At 39.6% G+C, this 27,504-nt stretch overlaps 2 protein-coding genes across 5 annotated transcripts in view; one reads left to right on the top strand and one right to left on the bottom strand.

Moving 5' to 3' along the window:
• Nucleotides 1–6,285, top strand: part of LOC125903644 (regulator of microtubule dynamics protein 2) — a 40,978-nt gene extending 34,693 nt beyond the window's left edge. The window contains exons 8-11 of the mRNA XM_049600681.1: nt 767–865; nt 3,157–3,210; nt 3,338–3,418; nt 3,552–6,285. Of these exons, the coding sequence (XP_049456638.1) occupies nt 767–865; nt 3,157–3,210; nt 3,338–3,418; nt 3,552–3,605 (288 nt within the window). The 3' untranslated portion in view covers nt 3,606–6,285. The remainder of the gene's footprint in view (nt 1–766; nt 866–3,156; nt 3,211–3,337; nt 3,419–3,551) is intronic.
• Nucleotides 6,286–11,611: 5,326 nt separating this feature from the next.
• Nucleotides 11,612–19,575, bottom strand: LOC125903589 (cytochrome P450 1B1). Of its 4 annotated transcripts, none has more exons than XM_049600594.1 (3): nt 19,507–19,575; nt 15,604–16,611; nt 11,612–14,748 (listed from the first exon to the last, which is right to left on the bottom strand). In XM_049600594.1, exons 2-3 carry the CDS (start codon nt 16,596–16,598, stop codon nt 14,142–14,144), a joined length of 1,602 nt encoding a protein of 533 aa, XP_049456551.1. In that variant the 5' UTR covers nt 16,599–16,611; nt 19,507–19,575; the 3' UTR covers nt 11,612–14,141. The 4 variants fall into 4 exon arrangements, with proteins under 4 accessions (XP_049456551.1, XP_049456552.1, XP_049456548.1 ...); XM_049600595.1 differs by having other exon boundaries at nt 15,604–16,608; nt 19,507–19,572; XM_049600591.1 differs by lacking the exon at nt 19,507–19,575 and adding an exon at nt 16,705–17,086.
• Nucleotides 19,576–27,504: the final 7,929 nt, after the last annotated feature.

Here is a 27,504-nt window from a genome sequence, read left to right as displayed (position 1 = left end):
CTCCTGGCCATGATCATCTTCTGCGAAAAGTGTCAGTAGAAAATTATCAGTGTACAGGGTACCTGTGGTCATGGAAATAACTGGAGAAGTCACAGTCAGGTGTGTTTCTGGTTTGGAAGAGTTAAAGAAAATTATATGCAACCAAACTGGCTAGGAAATTTGTGGAAACAAACACACACAAAATTCATTACCTTTGTTTCCACTTACTGTTGAAGCGCCTAATTTCACAGATGTGATTACGTTTAACAGACAAAAATGAAAAACTTCCACAATACTTAAATATCTCAATAGAGAGCAGCAGTATACCGAAGCAAAAATTAAAATTAACCGTTGAAAAGTTAAACGTAGATGTTCACTAATATTCATTGTGAAATTTCCCCTTCATTGAAACGTCGATTATGTTTTTGGAAACCTGAGGGAACAGTGACCCTTTTTTAGATTTTAGGAATCGTATCAGGGTAAAACGAAGTTGATAACTATTAACAATAGCTTGTTAATGATGTTTTAAAGACGAATCTTAACCTTGTCATGTTGCTTTAGTGATGTACAGGTGTACTCCAGGATCATTGTGACAGCCCTGTTGGGTGTGGTTATAGGTGCAACAAATTGCAGTTCTAACCACACCCTGCCTCACCCAGCATGTGAAAGAGGCTAGTAACTTTTAACCAGAGGACAGTGATATGCTGCTTTTTAGCCTGGTGTTAAGTTATTCTTTAACTAATGTGCAGAATTGTCTTTTAACTTGAGGTGTTTGATCATTTTGCAGGTGGCTCAGTTGTCGTGGATTGAGAGGAAAGTTGCTGCAACATTGTTTGGAGAGCCTCCAAGTGCCACAGTTGAAGATGCACTGAAGAATTTTCTAAGGGTACATTTTGCAGTCATTCTCGTCTTTGCATACATTCAACTTCTTAAAAAATACATATTATGCTTTTCCTTATTTTCTGACATGTTACATGTTTAGTGTTCATATTAAGTAATCCCTGTGAGCAAATGTTTTTTCTACTTTAGATAAGCTGTCGTAAGCTTGTAACATTTTTCTTCATATGGTCGCCAGGCACACAACTGCAAGTGTTTACATTATGTAGCCTACGCTGCTAAATGTGGCTACATGCTAACGTCAGGGAAACAAGTAATCACAGTTGCCGATGTTGTGAATTTCTCCCAGATTTCGGATGAAAGTCCTGCTGGAACAGTTGTAAAGATTTTGGTTTAGAAGCTGGAATACTGAAATACAGACTGTAATACAGGTGTTCCAGCACAGACAGTATTTTTTGAACACTAAAGCATGTAAACTTGATCTAGTAGCAACCAAATATAGCAGTATGATCCTGAAAATGAGCGTAATAGATCCCCTTTAAGGTTTGAGCGTGCTAAAAATGAACTAGTTTTTATAGTGTGCACACAACTGTTTCACCCCACATAAAAAACAAGGTGTGTAAAGCCGTCACAGAGAAGTGTGAAATTCAGTCAGTCGTACAAATGGGGATAACAGTGCACACTTAAAGGTAATTACAGTGTTGCTGTCTCAAATACACAACGTGATGAATAGAGTGCGTAAAGAAGAAGGAAGGAAGAAGAAATTACAATCCTCCCTATTGTCTCACCTCCACACACCCCACGCACAAGTGGGCGTGACTTTGATTTCGGAAAGTTACAAAAATTGTAGGACGTGGGTGCGCAGTTCAGATGTTGGCAGGGGGTTTGAGATGCAGTTTAACGATCCAATACGCACTTTAATGGAAGCATACTTTAACCTTTAAGGAATGCCTTCACTTGGCCTGCGTGGCTGGTGTATTAACAAGATTAACTGGGAATAAAAATAAATCAAAAACGGGACTGATAGTCTCATTTCGTATGAATTGTTTTATTTGTTCCCATACAGTTTAATTGATTGCATGCTCTCCCCTGAGCTGCCCTGATTAATGAAACATGCAACATTCAGCATCTTGTTTATCTAGCGTTCACTTGCAACTTGCCTCCAGGTCACTCTTGTACCCAGTTTTTTCAAAGACCAAACGCTTCGTATTTAAAAAGGCTTAATCTGTGTGCCCACATTTCAAATGTTTATATAGTAATGAAATGAATTTTGCTCCTGGCTAATATTCCTGTTCGTGCCTCTTCGTCACGTCTTGTGTATTTCACCCATCAATTTGATTTAAGTGGTCCCTGTTACAACATGCTGCCCGTGACCTGGAGGAGAGCCTCTGGTGTGGCTGTTGAGCTTTAAAAAATACATCCTGTGAGGTTATTCAGGTCATTCAAATCCAGACTTCAGACTGAATAACCGTGACATTGCGCGAGCAACAACAGTCACTTTCAGGTAGACAACTGGTAACTGATTTCAGTTGCGGAGATATGTCAAATCAGCAAACTTATTTATTTTTGTTGTCATTTTCACCCAAAACTGTAACTGTATTGTTTAAACATAGCGGTCCGACCTATCAGACTTTTCTGCTGTGCTTATTTTATGTTCTGTGTTCCTTTGCTAGTGTCTTAAATAAATTAAATGTACTGGTATGGAAGCTAAGAAATAAACTGCTGTGGACGGGGCTGCAGCAAAATGTATTTTAGCCACCTGAAAAGACTTCAAGAAAGAAATCAATATCAGTTTAAGTGTATGCTATATTTTAAATATTTTCTCTGCTTTATCTTACACACTAACCAATCAAGGCAGCAGTAGACCAGCCACTCTCATGTTCTGTAAGGTAAAATTACAGATTTTGTCAGTGAAGTCTGGTGACTTTGAGATAACAACTTTGGTTCCCTGTTGGAAAGGGCTGCCTGACAGCAAGTTAAAGCAGCATAAATATTTTAAATTTAACATACACTTTAACTGAAATTTGTTGTTTTTAGGTAAGTCTTTTTAATGTGGCTAAAATCTCATCAATTGGGGCAGTGTTTGCTCAGCAACATTTGATTTACGTAGGTTATGCAGGGGTTTTCCTCCTGGAAGTTATTGTAAAAAAAAAAAGGCTGTGATACAGTCTATAGAAATCTTCATCATCTGGTTTACTCCAGTCAAAACAGACACTAAAATGTTAACTTAAGATGTTAAGTTACAATACTAGCAACTACTGCACCAGTGATATAGTGGTATATGCATCATGAACAGAGATTAATTGTCTTTTAAAATATATATATATATATTTTATTCAGGTTGAGGAGCTCCAGCCAGGATATTCCAAACTCAACTATGTGTTTCTAGCTAAGGTCAGTACCAGGAGCTTTAAGTTGAATTCTCATTACCATTGTTTGTTTTGTGACCACACTGTTCTGTGAGATCTGATGACTGAGACTAAACAATGCATCGATGGCTTTTGTCTCTTTTCTTTGGCAGTGCTACAAAGACCTGGGGCAAAGGGAGAAGGCGAGGAAGATGTGTGAAGCTGCTTCTTCAATGAATGGCATGTCCAAAGAGGTAGACCTCATCACTCTACTATTGCAAGACTGTATTTATATCTGTCTCGCAGGGTTATTCCATCTGCAAGATGATACACTGTTTAATAGAATTGTATTTTATTGTATTTTGAATAATGTTTTTTTGTCCTCAGGATGAAGAGGCACAGAAGGAGCTGGACTCACTCTACCCAGCGCTCGGAGTGTGACGACAGCTTGCACATAGCACATTCTTTTGGAAATACATTTTCCATGTGCTACAAGCTGTGTGTGTGTGTGTGTGTGTGTGTGTGTGTGTGTGTGTGTGTGTGTGTGTATGTGTGGATATAGTGTGTATTGAGAGGACATCATGTTAATTCACTCTGTGAGTGGAGGGAGGTGCGCTGTGGCATTATATAATCAATGGGAGCAATAACACAGTCAGAGCCGTCCAATGTAGTTTTAAATCAGATTTGTAATCTGATTGGTTTGGCTTTTTTTTTTTTTTTTTGGGAGAGCAAATTATTCAAACCTGGTTGTACAAAATCGGTAAGACAATTTGTTTTCCCTTTTAGATAATAAAGTCTCTAAAGTGGACATTTTAATTTTTATAGCAATTTGATTAGTCATAAGTTACAGTCTGATTGCTCTGATAGCGAAAGTCAGTCCAGTGTGTCTCAAGGATACTGAGTTTCCTTGATAACAATGACTTGTCGCTTTTTGGGAAAGTGACCCACAGGACTCGCTGTTCCTTCCTGCTCCGTCCCGTTTTTTTTTTTTTTTATGGTTGTTGTTGTGTCTCTCACTACACATTCAAGTGGCAATAACAAAAGCACATCAGACAATGGCGCACCCAAACAAAGATCTTGGAATGCTGTGACCACTAGACGACCTCCTGCCCTCTTGACTCAGACCAGTGTTAGTGCTCACTGGCTACATCCACATGCAGACTTTGTACACTTATCACACAGATAGATGAACATGTTCTTTAGGATGTCTTTCATGAGATCTGATGAAGTGTGGTTGTTAACTTTGGCATGTGTCCACTGAAGACATTGATAAATCACTGACCTCCTGTCCCTGTGACAGTAATGTCAACATGCAGAGATGGTGCTCTTTGAGAAAGCCCTGGGTGCTGTAGGTTTTAATGTGTTTCCTGAACCCCCTTGATACACATCTGTCAATAACCCTCACTATCTTTTTACGTGGAACTGTTGGGCGACTACTCACAAAGAATGAATCCTTTAAAGTCAGTTTCCTAACCTCTTATTTAGTCGTGGGTTATCAGTTAACCCTGGATATTTGGTTTTCATAATTTAGCACCATACACCAGATGTCCTCACAGGGGTTGAGCAAAGAGCCCATAAATTATGTTTCCCTCTGTAAACACCGCACATCAATATGAAAGACAGATGAGAAAGACGTTGGACTCTTACGTTGGACAGACATAAAATTTTGGTCTGGATGACAACATTTTAAATGTCTAATGACTAAGTATCGTTATTCTACATCAAGATGATGTTAGCATGAGGTGTTTGAAAGATGTTGGATTTTGGTTACTTAACAACACAACTTAGAACAAACAAAATATCAACGTGATCTGTCGTCCGTATTCTACATCACATTGCCTTTGGTTTTAGACGTCGTGACATTGAATTTCGGTCAGCTAATGTCCAAGCTAAATTCAAGCAAATATCAATGTCTAATGATGGTGGTGACCAGCTGGGAAGTCTCATCACAGAAACTTGTTTATAACTCATATTAAACGGTTATATGAAGCATACATACAGGTGTTTTTTGTTTTTTTTTTAAATTCATAGTTGGAACTTTTTAGGAAGGATTTTCATTCTGGGGGGCCTCGCGAATCCTTTGATTTTTCACATATTCCTCTTTGAACATTTACATGGATCTCTGACTGCCTTACATTTTATTGGTCTCATATTGTTTTTAAAGCTGTGTGATCTAACATCATTTTTATTGAGACATCTGTTTTCTTATTAACTTTTCCAATGCCAGAGAAAGTGGAGAGGCATCTAAAGTGCCACCACTCCAACTTGGTATGCCAAGGAAAAAATGTTTGTAGAGGGCTCCTCTTACTCTGCGCATATACAACACTTAATTATCCTGTTTAAGGTTCAAGTAAGGTTTTACTCAAGTTGAAATTAATGGAGGAAAAAAAAAAGAATAGTAAAGTCCATGTTGGTCGTCAGGCCTCATCAGTGCACTGATGAACAAAGAACATATTTAGATGAACTACTGGTGTGCATGTAAATGGGGGGTCTGAGAAAGTGCGGGGCAAAATTTGTTTTTTTTTGTCATCCGTGTTTCTCTCTGCAACAAAAATGTTGGACCAATGGCTCTCTAGTAAAACTATAATGGAAATAGCAGAGGATGCAGACCCATTACTTTGGCATGAAGTGATGGTGCTTATTTTACGATTGCATTCCAGGTTAGATAATGCCACTAAATTTTTATTACTGTCTAACTGTAATACTGTCTTACTGTATTTTATTACTGTCTAATTTCTCACCTGATCATGTTTCTATTCAGTCTTGTTAGGCATGATGCATTTTAGACATGCATATTGAAATTGTGAAATCATAAGAATTTTGTTTTGTTTGCTCTTGAGATTTGTTTTGGGAAAGTCTATGGATTTAGAGTCTGATTTGTTTTAATGTGTTTTATGTTGTTAGGGTTAAGTGATTTGTTAACATTACGAAAAGAATTGCTTTTATTTGTCACTTTACAGATTTTTCTACCAGCACTATGAATGTATCTTTATATGCCAAAGTACAGTATTCCTCAAAACCTAAACTCTACATGGAGGTAATACTGTTCATTGTCACAGACAGTGTGCACTGAATGATTAATGGTACTGGAGTCTGTAATTAAATCTGTGCAATCCTGTTACGGGGTGTGAGTTTGTCACTTGTCTTACTTGTTAAAGAGCTCGTTTGTGTGCTTGTTAGTTTTATTGCAGTTTATGAGGAATACCCTCTCACAACGTAATCTCTAACTTATAATTAAAATGTACTGATATTTTTTTTGTCATAAAATACATTGATCTTCATCCAAAAACAAGTAAAATGGTAACAAGCAGGCACCTGCATGACTGTCAGTGATTGTTGAGTTTTAAGGCATCCCTTCCCTTTTCGCCAGACTGTACATTTTGTGCCAGGGCAATTGGGAATTTGTTACTGGATCAGATTCAGGCCACCAGTCTAGTCATGTCTGAGCCTTTTTTTCCACAGCAGAACCACTCTAAATGAGCACAGGTGTTTGTTTATACAGTCATGAAAACTTCACCTTTCCTTGACTGATTTTATTAGCCTCCTGTGCACTTCATTTTAAAGCTTCAGCCGAAACAGCTGCAGAATTCACTTACAGCTGTTTTTTCTTCCATATGATGGAAACTTTCAATGTTTGGTATTTGTTCACATATTGTATGTCTCTGTTTGTGATTGCATCTAATCTTGATGTCTGTACATGCTGTCCTAAAAACCATGTTACATAAGATTTCAGAGGCCACAGCTTTGGGATTTTTTTCTCATGAAGACAAATAGAAGTTTTTTTTTTCCCTGAAGTTTTGCCGGACTTCAGTATATATTAAAAGAACACTTAACCTGTAAAATGACCTTTTGTATATCAGTTACTCATTGTGTTACCTTGAATTTATGAAGATTATTTTGTTTTCCTCGCATACCTCCATGTTAAACATAGAATCCAAAAAAAGGTGAACATTCTTCATGAATTGAAGTCATGGGGGACCATGTTTAACGACAGCAGAACTATATCAAAACATCCATTTACAAACTCACTCAACTTGTGCAGTATCATCCAAGATTCATTTATCCACATGCATTTTCACTAAAATGTTACAATATGCATACTTGTGCCTGCCAGTAGCAAATACCACTGGGTTGTGCATGACACTGTTTTCTGATGTGTTTGAAATGGCAATGTTTTAGCAAGAATGCATGTGTTTGGGAAGTACTGAGCGTACGTCAGGATATATGAGTCTTCAGTCCTGGATGATACTGCACGAGTTGTGTGGGGGTTTGTAAATGGATGTTTTGATAGATTTGCTGTTGTCAAACGGGGTCCCCCTTGACCTCAGTTCATGGAGAATGTTCGCCCATTTTGAAACCTCTGTTCATCATGGAGGAATGCCAGAGAAATAGTTTTCTTTATGAATTCAAAGTAAAACAAGACGAGTAACTGATGTACAAATGGCCATTTTGCAGGTAAAGTATTACTTGAATGCCAGTTTGTCTCAAGCAGTCGTGTAATATGTGTTTTTGGTTTTTAGCACTTCAGACATTTGGAAAATCCCCCTTTTCACTTTCTGAAGAAGAGTTAGACAAGAAGATGCATACCACTCATATTTGTCTTTTAAATATAAGGCTACAGCAGCCAGTTAGCTTAGCTTAGCATAGCACAAAGACTAGAATCGGAGGGAAGCGGCAAGCATGCTTCTTTCCAAATGTTAATAAAAATAAATAAATCTGTTAACCAGCACCTCTAAAGCTCACTATTTAAAACATATCTTGTTCAATTTGTGCAGGAACCGTTAACCTACATGTTGTGGATTTGTTGGTGTTGTATTTCAGACTAGTGCTGGGCTGGGAATTCAGGTAATTTTTGCTCTAAAGTTACTGTAGGACTAATTAAACAAACAAGATATGATGTATGCCTATCAGTTAGTGAGTTTTAGAGGCGTTGCTCAGTAAATTTGAACTTCAACCAAGCTAAGCTAGCTGTTTCCAGCCCTTATGCTCAGATAAGCTAACCAAATTTTGGCTGCAGCCTTATTATAGAGTGCCCCAACAATGAGTCCTAAAACCTGGTAATGAGTCAGCATTTTTAGCATTCTTGGTTCAATTTTTTTTAATGGATGTGTGAAATAAGGTCTGTGGTTAACACAAGCTCAAGAGACTTTCACATTTTGTTCTACGACGTAAAATACATCAGTAAATATCATGCTCCTTTATTTTGAAGCGTTTATGTGTCTTAAAGAAAAGCAGTTGCCCAGAAGTGGCTAAATGAGACTACAGGACATCATCACTTCGAACATGACTTTACAGCCGTGTCGTGGTGGCAAGGTAGCACTTTGTTTCCACTTACATATGTGCACGAAGATGAGGCAACTGGAAGTCTATTCATACCTATGAGATCTAACTCTTCCCCTCCTTAAAATATCGGTCCGAAATTTGCCACAAGTACGTTGAAAATATTGACCTTCTGCGGTGGATTTCAGAGAGACCATATGACAGTGTGCTAGCTTAGCTAACGGCTGGTAACTGGCTAACAGGCTATTTCCTTCAATTCAGTTACCTATATTGATTGTCAAGTGAGTTTGTTTGATTAAAAAGAACTTGTTTATCTAGTTTTAACACATTGTGAATCCAAGTAATGTTATTCTGTTAAAATATAGTTCTACATTATATACAGTCAGATTGTCATTGTGACTCGTTCAGCCGTTCACGTCTTTTTAATTAAATATTTAACAAAACATGCCATGTCCCTGGCAGGTCCTGTTTTTGTCCTGGTAATGTTCCAAGCGTATATTCCAAACTACTAGATGGTGAAAAACTGACAAAATTAACCTCTCTAGTTTCAGGTTTCTATCCATCCATAAGTCATGTGACTGCAGTGTAGTTTGTTTATAGCCTAACATTAGCTTTTTACCTCTGGCAATTGCATTTGGGCTTCATACAAGTGGTGAATGTGTGAAGATTATCTTACTTAACAAAATGTCGGTAACTATTATAACATTTGTTTAACTTACTTCTGCAGTGATCCAAAATTCAGTGGAAGAAGCTCATTGTTTTTTTAACAAGGGAACCAGGGCAATTGTTACTTCCACATCGGCCTACAGGAAAAACCAATATGTTGGCCTGACAGTGTAACATGTTACTAGTCTTATATAATGCAAGAAACATGAAAAAATATTTAATTTGGTAAATTAGGATGCTTAAATGTTCCTGCAAAATAAGTATTTCCACCTCTGACCAGCAGCTGCTCCCACTTGATGTACATCATGTACGTACTTAAAAGAATTAGTAATAAATTAGAAAAAGAAACTTGTAGTGACATCATTAAGCACAAATTGATCTAGGTGTATGCATCATGTAATAAACAGAAATGATAAAGACCTTCAAATAAGCCTTTGAGATCCTCAAACAGAAGAGGCCTTGAGGTTACGTAATAATGCAGGTGTCATCTTTAGCTCCATCTCAGTTTGTATAGTGCTTAAGTGGTGCATGCATGTAAGATTACACAAAAAAGGCAGTTCATCAAATTACCGTAAACTAATTGCCACACAGTGTACCTGACGCCTTCAGGCACCCTGAGGCTCTGCTTTGCTGAAAGTTCTCTAACTTGTCGATACATTGACCACGCAGATCTCTCTCTTCATGACTCAGTCTGCTCTTGTTACCTAAATTCAGCTTCCTGTAAGCAGGGCTGTCTTGACTGCAGCTGACCTGCTCAGGGTTTATCTTATTATGTTGACTGCAGCCCTGCGCTGACGTTTCAGTGCTATTGTTCCTTCATTCTTTAGCTCCTATCAGTCGGCCTCAACAGCCAGTGACCTTCTCTCTGAATGCCACATCTGCAAAGTCTCACGTTCATTCAGATCTCCTTATATCCCTCCATTCAGAATCTAAGCTCAGCTATGTCTAAGTTACACAACTCACAGTCAACAGCAGAAGGAGCTTGTTGTGCTGCGTACATGCTGGATACAAGCTTAAATAGAGCGATTCACGTTAATCTTGTTAATGCAGTCTTGACAGGTGTAAGCTGTAATGACATAGGATGTGTCTTACCACTACTTCATGCGATATTTCATCTTTCTCAGCAGGCTTACTCCACCACAGCCCTTCCTACTCACACAAGGCACCTGCTTTAGCGTGCAAGACATGACATTTCTCCTGTCATCTTCATAATCAGCACATACCTCAGATTTTTGTGTTTTCTTTGTGTTTCCTTCCAATAATTTGCAGAATATGACAGTTGTGTGGCTGTGCTCTATATGAGGAATATTTGCTTCCTTCTGCTGCTTCCTGTAATGCAAGGAGGGCAACGCAACAAAAGCAATAACCCCTGAAGGCTGATATTGTCTGCTATTATAGCTCAAGTCATTATCTCAGAGATTCCGGCATATTACCCGTGACATTGTCAGCGTCTCTGTAGCTCATTTGTGTCTGATGACCTGTCAGCTCAGTTTGACTCCTTATTTCAGCACAGAGGTGCAAAAGCAAACTTAGCATTTTCTTTCCGATTCCTAAAGATTATGCTTGGAGCATTGCCATGCATGACTTCACTGGCGCTACTTCGTCTACAGATTCAATTTTGTACTTGTAAAAACTGAGAAACGGAGCATGGGGCAAGCCGTATCAGTAATCATCAACTGTAGTTTTATCTGAATTTGTCACGCACTTCGAAAAGTTGTCTGGCCGGCTGGCTGCAAGGCTCTCGCTGATAAAGTACAGGATGTTCTGGCAGGGTGAGATAAAACGCTGTGCAAGGAAAGGGATCTCCCAAACACTTCCCTTTTGTTCCCACCTGACTTGGCAACATGCCAAGACCAAGTTCACAGTGAGACTGTATGAAATGTTATGTTAATCAGCATTAAGTATGGAGTCACGCTGGTGTCAAATCTCAGACCTGTCTCCCAGACATTCTGTTTATATACAACTAATCTGAAAGAGAAAATATGTTTTGAGGGACAACGTAATGCAGAGCAAAAAACATTTTCTATTAACAAAATGGGGAGATGTTGCTGATTAACGAATCTGGCAAGTCACAAAAAATGTTGATACTGAATGTTTCGGATAGGTAATCTTGCAACACACTATCCAATTGTGTTTTTTGTTAACATTTAACTGAATTCATAGTCTTTCTCTAACTTTAACAAAAGCCCCTTTTTTGCCTCAACCTAAGACAGGAGTCGGGACGCAAACCTAAGGTTCTGGTGTCAAGGTCCTTCACGTCGTACACCCAACATCCACCCCAGCCATCTCCTTCCAAAGCCTACATACTAAATGAATGTAGTTTTTTGTTACCTGAAAGAAACATCATCTCTGAACATAATCCAGGCAGTGATCACGTTGCCACAACAACATACTTATGAAAGCAGTTTAGTAACATACAGGGTTGTAGATCTTTTGAACACAAGCTTTTTTTGCCATTGTAAATATAAAAAAACAGAAAGTACACCAAGGAACAACAAAAGAATAGTTAAAGTATCGGTTTATTATGAAGCTGTACAATATTTTTAAAACAACTTGCAGGAGAGCCATTTGAAGAAATACTCAGAAGAGCAACACCACAGCCGCAGTTACGGTAAGTGTAGCCAAAAGCTTAAAGTACTGTGTTGCTGCAATGAGCAGTAATGAATGGCTTTTATTGCACTCATCCAATTTAGTATAGTTCTACATAAGAAGCATATGAGGTAAAGACATGGTAAATTTTTGGATTTCAGGTATTTCTTAGCCCTGTCAGGAACAAGTTAACTTTAAGCAATGGAAGTTTTAATTTATCATGTGGCGACAAAAGCTATTTTGAACTGAGTTTGACAAAACCAGTATGTAGAAGTTAAAGGAACAGTGTGTAGGATACTTCTCCCGTTTAGGATTCCCTCAGTGTTTATTAATCAGGGAGTTTTAACTGGAAGCTGAATTATTCGCAGATGTCTCTTCCTCTCCGACAAAAATGGACCTGGTGATTTAAACTCATAAAAACACAAAATAAAGCAGTTACACATTACAAATCAGTGTTACTCCAATGCCGCTTGCCACGGAGGGGTTGCTAACTACGGTGGCTGACGTGAAAACACCAGTGACCCTATCTAGAGCCTGTATTTGGTCTGTTCTTGGCTACTGTAGAAACATGGCTGTGACTATGGTGATCTGCATGGACAAGGACCCGCTCCCTATGTAGATAATAATGGCTAATTCTAACATAGCGAAAAGGTGACAGTTCTTCTTAGATTTATTATATAAAAATCCATCTCTGTGAAGATGTCCCCCCAAAATCCTGCACACTGCACCATCAACATGTTAGAATTTGGTTTACTGAGGAAACATGGCTCATGCAAGGCTTTTCTGATCTTACCAACGGATGTGCCATCAGTGGTGCAGTTTCACACAGATTATGCTTTTACTTCTGGAGGATCATCCTGGATCATCATACTTTAGTTTGTCTTGGAAAGCTGCACGTCAGGTTTGGTGTTTCACAGGGCTCCATCAATGGATATGTTGTGATTTACTAAGACATTCAAATAACTAACCAGGTCTGTTAACATTTGCCTAAATTTACTTCCTATTTCAAAAATAAATCAGAGTTACTCAGCTGCAAAATACTTCATCAGTTGGCCAACAAATGCTGAAATCCAAGACTTTACAGTAAGTGCATTAGTCTCTCACGCTGAGGCAGCAATAAGATGAGTCTACAAAAAGAAATAAAATCATGTCCCCCAGTGTCCCAGCCCTCATTTTGACAGCATGGATATCCCTGCATATAAAACAACATGAAGAAGAAACGATTTGGTTACTGGCATCTTGAGCATGGAATTTAAAATGACGGGGGGTAAAAGGTTTTCCATAGAGCAGCATTCTACGACATTCAACCAAAAATCTTTGTGAGTAACAAAAACAAGAGAAATAAATGACTAAATAACACTGATCTAATATTAGTCTTTTCATACTTGCACTGGACAGCAGTTCACAGACACAAGCAGCACTTGCAGCAGGTCTGTTTGGTGTACCCTTCCCCTCCTTTGCCTTATCCTCTTCAAACAGTATCTACAGTAGCTTGTGGAATATATTAGATGACTTTTCGTTTCAACAGTATTTGACACCTTTAATAGGCCTTATTATTGAGTAACAAAGCATTTACACTGTCTATGAGTAACTACATTGGTACTGAACATTTTATTTTGGTAGACATAAGGCTAAAGGGCCATTGCACTCCATGAGCTTATTCGCCTGTTCACGCAGAATCACTGCATTGGTCACGAGTCTGACCTTAGGTGGCACATTACTTTTGTCACATAAAAATCTCCACTTTTGATTGTTTACCTCAAAATATCGCACATTTTGTATGTTGTGAGACGTTTCACATCTCATTAAAAAGAGTTTGGAACCCTTATTTACAAGAAAAACATTTAAATTGGAGCCAAATTAAAAGGATTCCTGAAAAGCTGACATTTCTGGAGATATTTGTTTTAAAATCTGACAACAAAAATGTTATAGAAGACATGACAACACTGATGTCGATGTGAGCTTGATGGTTTCTACCTTTTAACCAGTTCTTGCAGCAACAGCATTCACACTAAAATCACAAGGGTGTGTTACAGCAGCTTTTCAGGCTTCTGTAACTCCTGTCTGGTTGATCTCTAGTGATGTGCAGCCAACTGCAGTCTTCCACCTTGATGAATCAAAAGAAGCTAATTGCTAAGTGATATGTCAGATTGTGTTTGATGTTGTAGTAGACCAGACTGATCCCAGGTGAACTGCTGGTCACGTGAGACATGGCATGTATGCACTGCGCCGTGTTTCCTGTGAAACAAATGCCACATCTGTTCCCTCCCTGCACTATAATACTTAAAAATGAGTCAGTGATCAGTGTTTAGATTTTAGCCTGAGATTTCAGCTTATAAATATAGTTTTCAGAACACAAACATGAGCTATAGTTCATAAGTCTTTTGTGTTTCAGCCTTCATTTTGCTTTTTGATTGTTACCGTTTTGATTTAGGTCTCTGTTTATGTGTCCAACGAGGGCTCTTCCTTGACCTCCTCAGGGACGGCCTGCCTGGCAGCTGCATCCAGCAGCTTCATATCTTCCCGCAGAGTCACTGCTATGGAAAAAGCATGCGGTTTCAGAGTCAAACCATAGTTGAAGTCCAGCTTGACTGGCCTGGATGGGTCCACAGTGATGTTGCACTGGTGTGCGATCAAGGCCATGAAGAGGAACAGCTGCAGCTTGGACAGCTCCTCGCCGATGCACCGTCGCTTGCCCATGGAGAAGATGAGCACGGTGCTCGTCAGGTCCTTGTTCAACGCTCCGTTCTGATCCAGGAAACGCTGGGGGTCAAAGACCTCCGGGTGGGACCACAGGGCCGGGTCATGGTTGATGGACCACTGGTTGACGAAGACTACCGTGTCCTTTGGTATGGGGTAGCCATTGAGGGAGGTGTCTGTGGTGGTGGAGTGGGGGATGGTGAGCGGGACAAAGCTGGTGTAGCGCATCACCTCGTAGATGAAGGCCATGATGTAAGGCAGCTGCAGCTGGTCCTCAATAGAAGGCAGTCGGCCGCGGTCTACCACTCTGTCCACCTCCTCCTGGAGACGCATCTGCATCTCAGGATACCTATGTTCACAGGTGAGATCTACATTTTAGGTGACAGCTTCAATGATGGAGATTACACTCGTTTGTTTTTATTTTATTTAATGATATAGTAACTGAGCATAGGTGTAGATTTCCATGGGGGTCCACAGGACAGGTCCCCTCAATATTTACTGCATTTGTCTTTCACAGTAAAAACATTTAAGTAGCAGCAGTTTTTACTTTGATGAAACTAAAGACATTAACAGCATAAGTTGAAGCAGAAAAGGCAGAAATGGGTGCATAAAAATACACCAGAATGCTGTTAATTTAGTGTTTGATGCTCAAAATTTACTGGAACAGGTCAACCAAAACTCTCATGTCATACACATTGAAACAAAATCTTGCAAGTGAGCCACCATCTATTAAAAAAACTCAACCTGACATTTAGTAACCAAAGAAATGATGCATGGAGACATTTATTGAGCACTTTACACACTGTTATAGATAACTACTACAGAGGTACAATTACTATAAAAGAAAAAACAAACAGTGGCTCAGGGCATTATATTACACCAGCCTACTGATCAAGGCATCAGGCGCTGATGGGATTAAACAATCAAGCTAGATTAGAAAATGAACTTGTGTAAAATCTGATCTCTCTCACTGGTGTTGGTGTGTACTTTCAGCTCTTTATGTTTCATGCTGCCAGTACCTGCCTGTGTCTCAGCTCCCCCACTGGGCTGTTATATAACACAATTGCTACTTAACTTCCTCAAGTCTGTACAGCTTTGGTGGCAGGATGAGGAGCAACTCTGATTTATTATCTGGTGTTGTTTGCTATTATAATGTATACTGTCAGAGCATTCAGATTGATTATTACAGGATACAGATTCTTACTTGACAAGTATGAGGATGATCCACTGCAGGGCAGTTGACAGAGTGTCTTGACTGGCTCCAAAGATGTCCCCCATAGCGGGAGGCACATAATCCTTCTCTGCTGAGAGCGGTGATTTAACTCTTAGTTTGTCCATCGCCACTATAAAAGCATCTGTCATGTCTCTGATGGTGTTTGACTGGATTGTTTTTCTGTGTTGGATAACTTTGTCTTGAATAAACGTGCTAAACTCCACGTTGAGCCTCTTGAAGTTTTCAAAAATGGTTTTGACAGGGTTGGGGAAGTACTGAAGCCAAGGCATCACATCCACTATGCTCCCTGCTCCCACTGTCTGGGTGAACTGATCATTCCTGCCCACCACCTGCCGAAACTCCTCGTCCTCATGGGAGTACCTGTTCCCAAAGCACACCGCGCTCATTATGTTGGCAGTGGATACCACGAGATATGTCATGGGCTGAAAGTATTGCTGCTCCTTGGTTTTCTCCACAAACAGCTTCAGCAGCTCTCTGAACTCGCAGATAATGTGGTGCTCGAATGTCTTTTTGGTGTGCGGGTTCCCGGTTGAAAACATCCGGACAGTGGACTGAGCCACTCTGCGGTGCATCTTCCACAGGTCCGTCATGGTGCCAAACGCGAGGCTCGCGCCTTCGGAGATGTACTGGAAGGAGGTGAAGTCCGGTCTGCCGGCAAACTCGGAGCCCTGCTTGACCAGCGCCTGTTTGATGGAGTCCCCATTCAGCACCACCACGGCCCGAGAGCCCAGTTTTACCTGGAAGACGTTGCCGTACTTTTTGGCCATGCGCGTAAAATATAGGTGCGGGGCGTTGCCAAGTTGCGGAGCGTTCCCGACGACCGGCCAGGCGAGCGGACCGGGCAGGCAGGGGAGCGACCGCTGCTGGAGCCAGCGCCACAGGTGGAGGGAGAGCAACAGAGTCACACATGCCAGTAACACAGCTCCTGGAGTCGCCGGGTTAATCCCCTCCAATGTAAAATCCATGATGGGGAGCCTGCTGGGAAATAGGATATCGTTTTTAAATGCATATAGACCTAAGATTTAATTTAAAGATGAATTTAAAAAAAACAAACAGGAGATGGTTAAATACCTGCCCATGTCCTTGGTTCATCAAAAAGATAGCAGCCTTTATCTAAAATATTTAATGCTGTTTCTGAGATCCCACTTCAAGTGTGTTCATCCAAACTGAATGGAAAGACTACATTTTTTTTTAAATCTTTAAACCTATTAGCTTCTCAGTCTTCCAGTCTGTAGAAAAGCAGCCTGATGTAAAGAGTCAAGTGTTCAGCCTGTTGTGCATGCACAGAGTGTGTGTGTGTGTGAGTGGGAGCTCCCTGCTCTCTGTCCGCAGCCTGCCCATGCTTTGAAGCCCCACCGCACCAGCTGAAGTCATTTATCCCCAAACAGAGCAGCATCACGGCCCGTCAGCCTCTGTGTGTATGTGTGTGTATGTGTGTGTGTGTGTGTGTGTGCGTGTGTGTGTGTGTGTGTGTGTGTGTGTGTGTGTGTGTGTGTGTGTGTGTGCTCTGGCTTTGTTACAGTGGGCAGGTTTGTTGCAAAGGATGTCACCCCACCCTCCCACCATCACCTCCTCCTCCTCCACCCACCTCTCTCTCCCTCTCTCTCCCTCTCTCTCCCTCTCAGTTAACTTTCTCAACAGGCACCGTGCTTTATTGTCCGACCTCTAACCTGGAGCGTTTAAAGGAGATAAACTAGGTGACAATAACTGAGGTTATTGGGTAATCGTTTAAAGAGAGCAATAAAGTAGGACTATGCAAGCGCCTTTAAACATGATTTAAACTATTAGAATGTTTTATCACTAGAAATTATTATTATTATTACTATAATTATTGTTATTATTATCATTATTAGTAGGCTATTATTATTATTATTATTATTATTATTATTATTATTATTAATATCATCATTATTTATTGTAGTGAATTGTTATTGGTGATATCGCCTATTAGTATCAGTACAAACCAACTTTGTACTGATACTAAACCAACAAACAAATTGTTAAAAAAAAAAAATCCCAACAACAACAAACCAACAAACGACAAATTCACATGTTTATTTTTTTTTATTATTAATATTTTCTTCTTCTTCTTCTTCTTATTATTATTATTATTATTATTATTGGTGGTGGTGGTTACATAGCCTAATTGTATCAGTACAAACAAACTTAATTTAAAATTGTTAACACATGTTAAACATGTATTTCATAATAACAATAATTATTATGTATTATTTTATTAAGTATTTTATTAAGTTTATTATTATTATTATCATTATTTTTATTTTATTATTATTATTAATATACATTTTAATAATTTCTTTTTATTATTGTTAATGTAATTTGTACACCATATCAACATGCAGATTTCTGAGAAAACGAGGCTTGAAGTCAAAGCGCTTGTAACAACGTGCGTCGCAGCCCGAGGGAAGGTAACACCCGACAAGTCAGCGGAGTTCAAACCATTTAAAATAAATTATACAGCTCAAAACCAATGTAAACATCAATATATATATATCCGCAGCTTTGACGTCGGTGTGACGACACAATTTCGATGTGCGCAATTTAGAAGATAGATAGATAGATAGATAGATAGATAGATAGATAGATAGATAGATAGATAGATAGATAGATAGATAGATTCCACCAAAAAAAAAAAAAGATTCTACAAGTCTTCCCTTCAGAGCCGCACGGTATGTGGTATCTGCTGGACTGGAAACAAAGACTCTCTCCGCACTTGGCTGTGTTTGCTCTGCTGCCACAGTCTCAAGCTGCTTTAATGAAATCATAATTGAGGGTGCGCTTTCCCATCAAGCCACCAGGAGGAGGCGAACCCCGCGTTCTCATTCATTAAATGCCCCTAATTAACAAGCATGCTGAACATGAACATCAGACCTGCTCCTGCACAACACTGCAGCCTGTACGTCTCAGTTCATTCTTCATACTGTAGGCACTGCTAATGTAGGAGGCAGTTTGGAAATGTTCCACTAAATCTTAATCAAGACAGATGGATAATAATAATAATGATAGGCTAATAAAAATAATAAAGAAGCCCCCGGTCAAGGTTGGATGATAAGGAGTGTTGCCCGTCTCTTTCCTCCTAACTATTTATCGGGGTGCAGACCTGCTTCATCATTTTAGAGGACACTCATGAATGTGTACTAGCTTTCCTGTCCGTTTGTTTGGATGAGTTTTTCCTTTAGTGTGCGGATGATATGTGGGTGTCTGTCCTCTGCTCTGGCCTCCGTGCTTAGGTCTGGTGGTTGGGATGTGATTCGGGGATCCAGCTTCAGCACCGCGGACAGCGGCTCAGATCAACCCGCTGATGTCCTCTGACCCTCAGCTTCTCCTCGGAGCTCCAGCCTCTTTTAGTTTGTTTACAAATACCACCACATATGATGCCACCGATTATGTGTTTTTGTAAAAGAAATAAATAAATGAATAAATAAATAAAGTGAAAACTCAAAAAGTAAAAATGGAATTGTATGAAAAATTACCTCACTCTGGTAAGACACTGAGTACCAGAAATAGTATCCTATAATTTACTCCTAATATAATGACCTTAACTTAATATAATATATGGGGTTCTATCATTAATCTGTTATGCTTTATGTGCCGCCTTTCTTTGCCATATTTTGGGCTAGAGTATTTCAAAGTTATGTAATTACGAAATACACGGTAAAATCAGTGTGTTATCACATAGTAGAAGAGTTTTTATACTGCATTCAAATTAAGAAACAAATGTAACCATATTATTATGATAGCTAAATGACAGGATTATACATTTCTTCCCTGTTGAAAATTCTAAAAAAAAAAAAAAAAAAAAAAAAGTAAATATATTTAGGTGAAGTGAATGTAAAGTGTGCAGACACTTACTGAGTCAGGACCCTCCAGTTGTCCTCCGCCTGAAGAACCTGTGATCTTCCTTTATTCCAGTAATGAATGAACTCCTGAGGGTGGAGGAAAGCTAGTGAATGAACAACTGGTCCCAGCCTCCTTTACTGGCAGGATCCAGTTATTAGACCAACCCCAGCAGGTCCCCCCAAAAAATGCTGGATGAGTTCGGATCCTCTCATGTGTCAAAATAATTACATTTTCATAAACCTAGAATTACTGACACTCTATTACTGACAGAAAATGGTGTATGAAATGTTTATATTTATCTCTCTCATGTGTGTGTGTGTGTGTGTGTGTGTGTGTGTGTGGTCAGTCGGTCAGACTAGTGATCCTGAACATCCCATGGTCATGAGACCTTTGTTACTCAGTAAGTCTTTGGTTTTGTTAGAAAACTCATGATGACTTATATTAACTCCTCAGTAAAATCCAAAACAGCTGAAAATCTCTTTTTTTAATTCGTTCTGCCGGTGAATTAATTTCACCACAACCTTTAATTTCGTATTTCTTATTACCTTATGAAAGATAAGATCTAGAGCGTAGCATTACAGTGGGGCAAAACCTTTTTAATTCCCAGATCAGCCTAAAAATAGACAACATCCTCCATCTGTAGTCTTCATTACAGTCCCGTCTGTATAGAATCTAAATTCGGTTTAGTGAAGTAGGTTTTCACATACCAAAAAAATCCCCCCCAAAAAATCAAGAGATATAGAAAAGACAGAAAATTACAAAAAAGAAAAAAATACTATACACATTTATACAATGTATGTATGAATAAATGAAAGAGTTGTGCATTTTTTAGAAGTATTTTTTATGTGCAGAAACGTGCAAAATAGTGTTCAAACAATGTGCAAAAGTTCACAGTATGTAGTATAAAATAAATGTGTGCAATGTACAGAGATAACAGTCAAAGATAAGTATATGAATGTTTTTTTTTCTTGCCTTATTTGAGAGAAAGATGCCATCGTGTACTTTGAGCTGGTGATCTACAGAAATCTGAACAAAGATGACTGTATGTGCAGAAGTGGGTCAGAGATGCTTTAAATGTATTCCCTTTTTTAATTTCATTTTTATTTGGAAAAGATAAAATCACAAAGTGTACAAAACTTTTTCAATATTTTAACATTAAACCCTTTTAATTTTTAATATTCATGTATACAGATAGTGGTATTTAAAAGCTGCAGTACTTGTGTCAGGAAAACTTTCAGTCCTCCACTGTCACTTCCAGGAGTATATCTGTGTATACACTTCCACATATCAATGTTTAACACATCTATATTCACCCACATACCCACATGTATATGACCTACATACCTTTGTGTACTATTACCTCAATCTGTCAGCAATTTTCGTGTTTAACTTTGTTACACATGCCCATCCCACACTCTGTTTGAAACGCCCTGTTTATTGTTTATAACCTTCGTCACCCAGAGATCTGTCTCATTTTTAAAGATATCTGTTGCACTATTTGTCAGCCGTATAGCTGTATAGGATCTAATTAGACATATTTTTTTTGTTATTTGTTTGAAACATAAATGTTTATAGATATCAGTGCAGCTTCATGCATTGACTCAATCACCACTAAGCTCTGTTTCTGTGTAAGACTCCTAGATATAGCCCATAAACCCACATTTGTTTGTGTTTGGATGCCGAGCCTCGAAGGTAATCCCCTCAAAGGTGCAGTAAGGTGACTTTATCTGCAGAATAACCTGTAAGGAAGACGAGCCCACACAGTGGCCTCTGCCTTGGGCCCCCAGAGCTTCTCATTGCGAGCAAGTTCAGTTTCAACACCAGTTTCCCTTCCCGCTTGACTGACAGCTCAATTGCTCATCGCGTGTGAGTGAGCATGGAGGTCAGGGAGGAGCTCAGAAAGGTGTGTACAGGTGATGATTTGCTCAGACACTAAAGGTACAGTTACATTGTAAAGTTCCAGCCTGGCAGGGTAGCGATCATGTCTGATTCCAACAACATTTCTCACATTCAGAGAATAGTTTCGTACACAGGAAATCAGAGTGAGGCATATCAGGAAGTTACGTCATGTGCAAACAGGAATGATGAATGAAACGGGCCATTATTTTGATTTATGTCTGTAATTAGGGGAAGCATGCACAGGACCTCGGCAGAGCTGCGTGCCTTTTACAGCACTTACGGGACTTATCTTTCTCTCCAAATCAATGCTGTGAACTTCTGGGGAAAACAGAGGAACACAGGGGACTGCCCAAGGCTATTCTAAAGGTGCTGAGCAGTCACGCACATGTGCTTCATCATAGGGGTGACAACTGAATGGAAAGCCGCTGACAACTTCACTACACACAGGTCTACCACCGTGCGCTTGTTAGGGTTAGGCACAGAATAGAGCTGCTAACCCACCTAGATTTGGTTAAGCTTTGTAGGCAGATGCTGATGCGTCTGTGAGCTTCTTTCAAACGTGCATGCATTTAAACACCATTGTCACATTTATAAGCCAGAGGCGAGGTGTTAGAGGTTTGTAATTTGACAAATATAACTGATAAAACTCATTGACCACATGCACGTGGAAGACAAAAAATGAAAAATACAATATTTAGTGTTAATTTAACTTTACCCTTTAATTAACACTAAAAGCGAGCCTCATAGCTCAATATGTTGAGATTTCAGATGATAGAAATTTGCATTTATGCAGTCTAGTGCACGCAAGAAGAACATGAATACAGGGTGTGCATAATTATACACACACTTTTCTGATTATGTAACAGCTATGATCCATTATTTATATTACATTGCCTTAGGTGAGGCAAATGGAGGTAATATGTATTTTATCAACAGCTTTAAATATGTTAGAGACTTGAGAAGAAAATAAACACACAAATACAACACAGCACCTCTTGGAAAAGGATTTAACCTCTACAGTAATTTAATCACGCACAGAGGCTAGGGGAGTTAGCAGCTACTAACAACTTCTGACATTAGTTTGGGTGAGTTTGAGTTTGAATGAGTTTTTTGAGCAATAAGACAACTGTCAGGGGCCAGACTTTGCCAAACCATTGTAAAATAATTTAAAGAAGCACTTATCAATAATTTTATTTCAAAATATGCAAAATGTGAGAGGAGTAACTTGTCATGACAACCCCACAGAGCACTGTCAGCTGGCTCTGCAAAATGTTCTGTCATCTGTCAGATCATTTGTTTGGTTATACAGCATGCTACTTTAAAGCTCTTTAAAGCAAAAAAGCTCTGATAAACTGGGGAGGCTCTGGGCAATTGTAACATGTCAAATCGCACCAATCAGAAACAAGACAGAACCATGAAACCTATTTTGCACGTGAACTGTGATGATCCCTCTCTGCCTGCTAAAAGACAAACTGATGTTTATATATTTGTATAATTATATGATTAATTACACTGTTTGAATTAAACTGGAATTTATTTTTTGATGGATATTAAATTGTTTTAACTATATCTATATTCTGAAGTTTTATTGTGGTCCTTGGTATTTATATGAGGGTATTACATGTGTTGTTACAGTCACCCCTGTACATGACTTTTAATGTTTTAATCAATATTGTGACTCTAACATTGCTTATTAAAATATTTGATCACAGTTAACAAGTAAGCACAGATACAAGATACAAAAATGTATCTCAATACTTCATGAGGTTTTTGAGTCATGAAATCAAAACTAAAAAGTGTTACAATTGGCCCCAGTCTCCCCTATGCTACCTGTGTGGCACCAAACAGCAGACAGACAATGTTAGTGAGTAAATGGTGAACATAGTGGAGCATTTAGCTGCTACTAAGCCTGATGTTTATTCTAAAGAGATGGTGAAGACTAAATTAGAGCTAAAAGGAGAGTGAGCACAGGACTGACATGTAACAGATGGTCAGAAAAATGACTCTGAATTAATGTTATTGTTGCTCTGTAACTGCTGAATGTGTAAGAATTGTTTTGCTATCACATTTGTCATACTGACTGAATACAGTGCCGAAACTTCAGTGCTGTGTTTACAGACTGTTCTGTTGGTGCCATGCTATTGTTCCAATGGCCCAAAATTCTGAAACCACACGAGCCTGAAAATATCCCATTGGACCAAAAGCCTATTTCTCCATCAACCTGGTATCCCAAAAACACTTGCCCATTGCTTAGCCCGTTTTACCAATAGTACACTGACCGCCGATTCAGTTTCCTAGCGGCATTTGAGCCACCAAGGTGTTTTTATCGACCCTTCACTGCATTTCCCAGCGGCATTTGACCTGTGTGATTTTAGCCAACCTGTCCCTGCCTTTTCAGTGGCTTTTGTGCCACCAAACGTGGATGTTTTAAGTCAAAAACATATTTTCCTAACCTTAACCAAGTGGTTTTTGTGCCTAAACCTGACCACACATTCACCACAGCATTGTTAAGAAGACGTCTCAATGTATCAGCCACTAAGTAATCTACAACTGTATAACGGCTTACAGAAACATACAATGCCAACATTTTCTCTTGTGATTGGGTTGTCTGACTGCAGGTAATGTGTATTTTCAGAGAAACGGGATTGCAGAGAATTTAGTGTTTGTTCTTAGGATAATGGGCTGTCTGAGAAATGGGCTTTTGGTCTAGTGGGACATTTTATGAATGAATGGGGCTTCGGAAATTTGGGTCATCAGCACAATAGGCAGTCCCTGTACTGCTGCCCCCAAGTGGCCGAAAAAGTCAATAATGCTGCTTTAAAGTACATAAAGGTTCTCTGAGCTAACAAATCTTAGCATACTTTGCTAACAGGGAAATTCCATCATCCTAGACAGCAAACAGTGCAAGCACTCCTTTGTTCTGCTGCCCCCAAGCAGCCAAAAAAGACAAAAAAAGCCTAAAACAGATCAATTAAAGTTGAAATTAACCATCAAAGACATTTCAAGAACCCTACGTGTACTGTATGTACCCTAAATATATATGAGTTGACAAATGCTGCTTCTTGGCATTTAACTCAAAGGGAACACTATGAGCAGTCTATGCTTCAAGGGTAAAGTCCTTTTATTTACCGCTTTTCTAGTTTCACCATGCATAGCATTTAACAGACAGGAAAATATATCTACAAATAGACATGCATACACACACATGCAGAAATATAGAAAGACACACACACACACACACACAGACACACACATCAGGACTGTCTGTATGGTTCTGTCTTGTTAATTACTTTCCATTAGAGATGAATCGACCTGCCGCCGTGTGATTGGTCTGACTACCACCAAACCGAACTGTCATCTGGCTTGGCGATGAATCAGGGAGAGTTGAGCGCTGGGGCAAACCCTTTTACTTTGGTCTGACCGCGAGCGCCTCATTACGACTGAATGACCCCAGTGACTACAAATGTCAAACTGTCCCACAACAACTCTCCCCCCCGACTCTCACCCCAATATTTCCCAGAAGTCCACAAATCCTGTATTTTTTTTTCTTTACCGACTCAAAAAAAAACCCTCCACCAGCCCTCCATCTAAGTTCATGAGAATGATGCTAATGAGTGTTTCAAGTATCCTAATGACCTTGCAGATTAACTGAGTGCTCATTGAGGTACCTCTATCTGTATGGGCTTTTTTTTGTCCGGCCAAGTGCTTCGGAGGCCCTTGCCAAAGCGTAGTCAGCAGCCCGTGAAGGCGTCTCCCCTCCATTCTCACACTAAAAGGGCATTTTCCCCCTGAATTCTGAAACAGCATGCACATCAGATTTTTTTGTCTTACTAAAGGGAAACCTTTTCAGGGGTCTGTGGAGTCCAGTTGAACTGTTTGCACTTCACTGGAAAGAATGGGAAGCTTACGTGTTCAGCCGCATGACTGCGCTTTTCAAATCCACGCCAACTGAGAAAAGCCTTGCCCGCTTCCGTCCTTGTAACTGTTGTCATCATCATCAGTCTTTGTTTTTATTGGCCTAATTGAAGAGACTGACAAGAAGCCCATGGAAAATAACCAGTGAATAGCTTTTAATGAAGGCGTAGGTGTTTTGTTTTTGCGGATTACTGTGTTACAGGAATGATATGAGGATTATGTGAAAATGAATGCTGATGACAAGTTTGATCATGACCTCACATTTAAAAATTTGGTGAAGATTCTTTTTTTTTCTCTTTGTGAGTTTTGTCCCAAGTGGCATCCAGTGAGTGCTGCTCCAAACAGCGGTGTGCTTAAGTATTCATTTCCTGCGGGAAACTATGAACCGAGTAACCTCAGAGGCACAAATCACATCTGATGTTAGTGCATACTGTGCATATATAAACGCAAATTCCACCTTGCATGCAAAACACACACATCTGTGCTCACACACACAGATGAATGCAGCAGAAAACAGAGCACCAGAAGCTGTCACTTCTCCTTCCCTTGCCTGATGAGGCCTAATCTTATCTAGTCTCTGCATGATGACAGTGCTGCTATTCTAACCCAAACCAGGTCTGTCATTAAAAGTCACTGAAGCTTAGTTGTCTCCCCCCTTGTGTTTATCTCTTTCCCCCTGTGAGAGGTCAAAGGTGAAGCTGCGCTCAAAGGGAGGCTAGGCCTCTCCTCAGCGACCCCCTCCCTGGGCCTGTCTTTGGTGTTTTTACAGGAAAGTAATGATGACGGACAGTCATGCACGATGGGTTGTGGCCTGCAGAGGTGGAAGTCACGCGAGGTACTGCGTCTTGTCCCAGGCAGAGTTCCTATCTACCATATGAACCCAAGCAGTTTGAAGAAATAGAGAGTAGGGAGGCGTGATGTGATGAAGTAATTAGCCCAGCAGAGAGCTCAGGAGCACCATGATCTCAGGACGGAGAACTCCTCACATTATACAAACTGCCTGTCTTGGAACATGTAGCAAAAACAAAACCTTGTTCTGAGCCAACTTATTAAGAGATTCTAAAATAAAATGCTTTAAAGTTTTACTTCAGTGATTTAGTATTGAACATCCTTAATATCAGGAGGCTCACCAGAGACATTTTTTTTTAAATGGTCAAAATCAAAGCAGCACAGGCTGAGATATCTAAACGTTTAGTCCCTAATATGTGTCAAGCTCCCAAAACACTGGATCCTACATTTCCCATAATGCAACTCAGTAGCATCTTTGCATTATAGTGGTGCAAGAACGATACCTAAAACCCGGAAATGAGTTAGCATTTACTCCCGGTTCCCTGGTCTCAGAGTCAGTGGGTTTTTTTAATGGGTTTCTGGTTAGATGCCTGAGATAAGGTCTGTGGTTCACACAAGCTTAAGAGATTTTTAACATGAAGTCAGTAAATATCCCACTTTTGAATAAACTCTGTACCACCCTGTTTGTAGCATAGCTTTTAAATGTGTAGTACCCAAGCCAGGTTAACAGGGATTAAAAAGCAATAGTTTTAGTAGTGTCTCTTTAAACGAAGCAGTACAAAGACAAAAGATGTCTCTGTTATGCAAAAGCTCAGTCTTTGTATCACATTACAGACTGTTGTCTTATGTTTGTGTCTTCATGGCTGGAAAAGCCCAAACAAATCCAGCATCAGTCCTCTGAAGCATTAAACTGTGACTTATTTTGCCAGTCATGTGAAAACACAGGGTGTATAAAATGCCCAGCCACAACTGAGGGGTGATCTGATTCCAGTGCTCAAGAAAATGGATGTTGCAGGCAGAGGGGTTGTTAACATTGACAGACTGCGGTTCCTTTTTTATGATGCTTCTCAGTGTTTTTTTATAGGATGATCATCATTAGTGTAATAGTGTAAGGTATTCTTCTGTATTCTGAGCTGTTTTCTCCGGACACCAGTATCGGCTCCACGCCTTTCTTCAGAGATACCTGTCAGCTGTTCTTCTGACTGTATGCTGACACTTACCCGACTTTGCTTTCCGATGGTTCTTCTGCCAGACATCCTGGACAACAACACTGGAACAACATCCTGAATAGCAACACCAGGGGGAAAAAAGGCAGAGTGAATTGTTTTGGTTTAACACACCTCCACAGAGTTATGATGAAGATACAGGAAACTGTGACAGTCCATGTTGTTCTATTGAAACACTATT

The sequence above is a fragment of the Epinephelus fuscoguttatus genome, linkage group LG16, assembly GCF_011397635.1.
Source record: "Epinephelus fuscoguttatus linkage group LG16, E.fuscoguttatus.final_Chr_v1".
NCBI lineage: Eukaryota > Metazoa > Chordata > Actinopteri > Perciformes > Serranidae > Epinephelus > Epinephelus fuscoguttatus.
The sequence above is the reverse complement of the archived record's forward strand: the minus strand, read 5'-3'. Positions and strand labels throughout refer to the sequence as shown.

Bases quoted from the DNA above. Each gene is read 5' to 3' on its own strand.
- LOC125903589 (XM_049600591.1), bottom strand. The intron at 14,749-15,603 runs GTAAGAATCTGT...CTGTGAACATAG, and splicing joins ATCATCCTCATACTTGTCAA to GTATCCTGAGATGCAGATGC.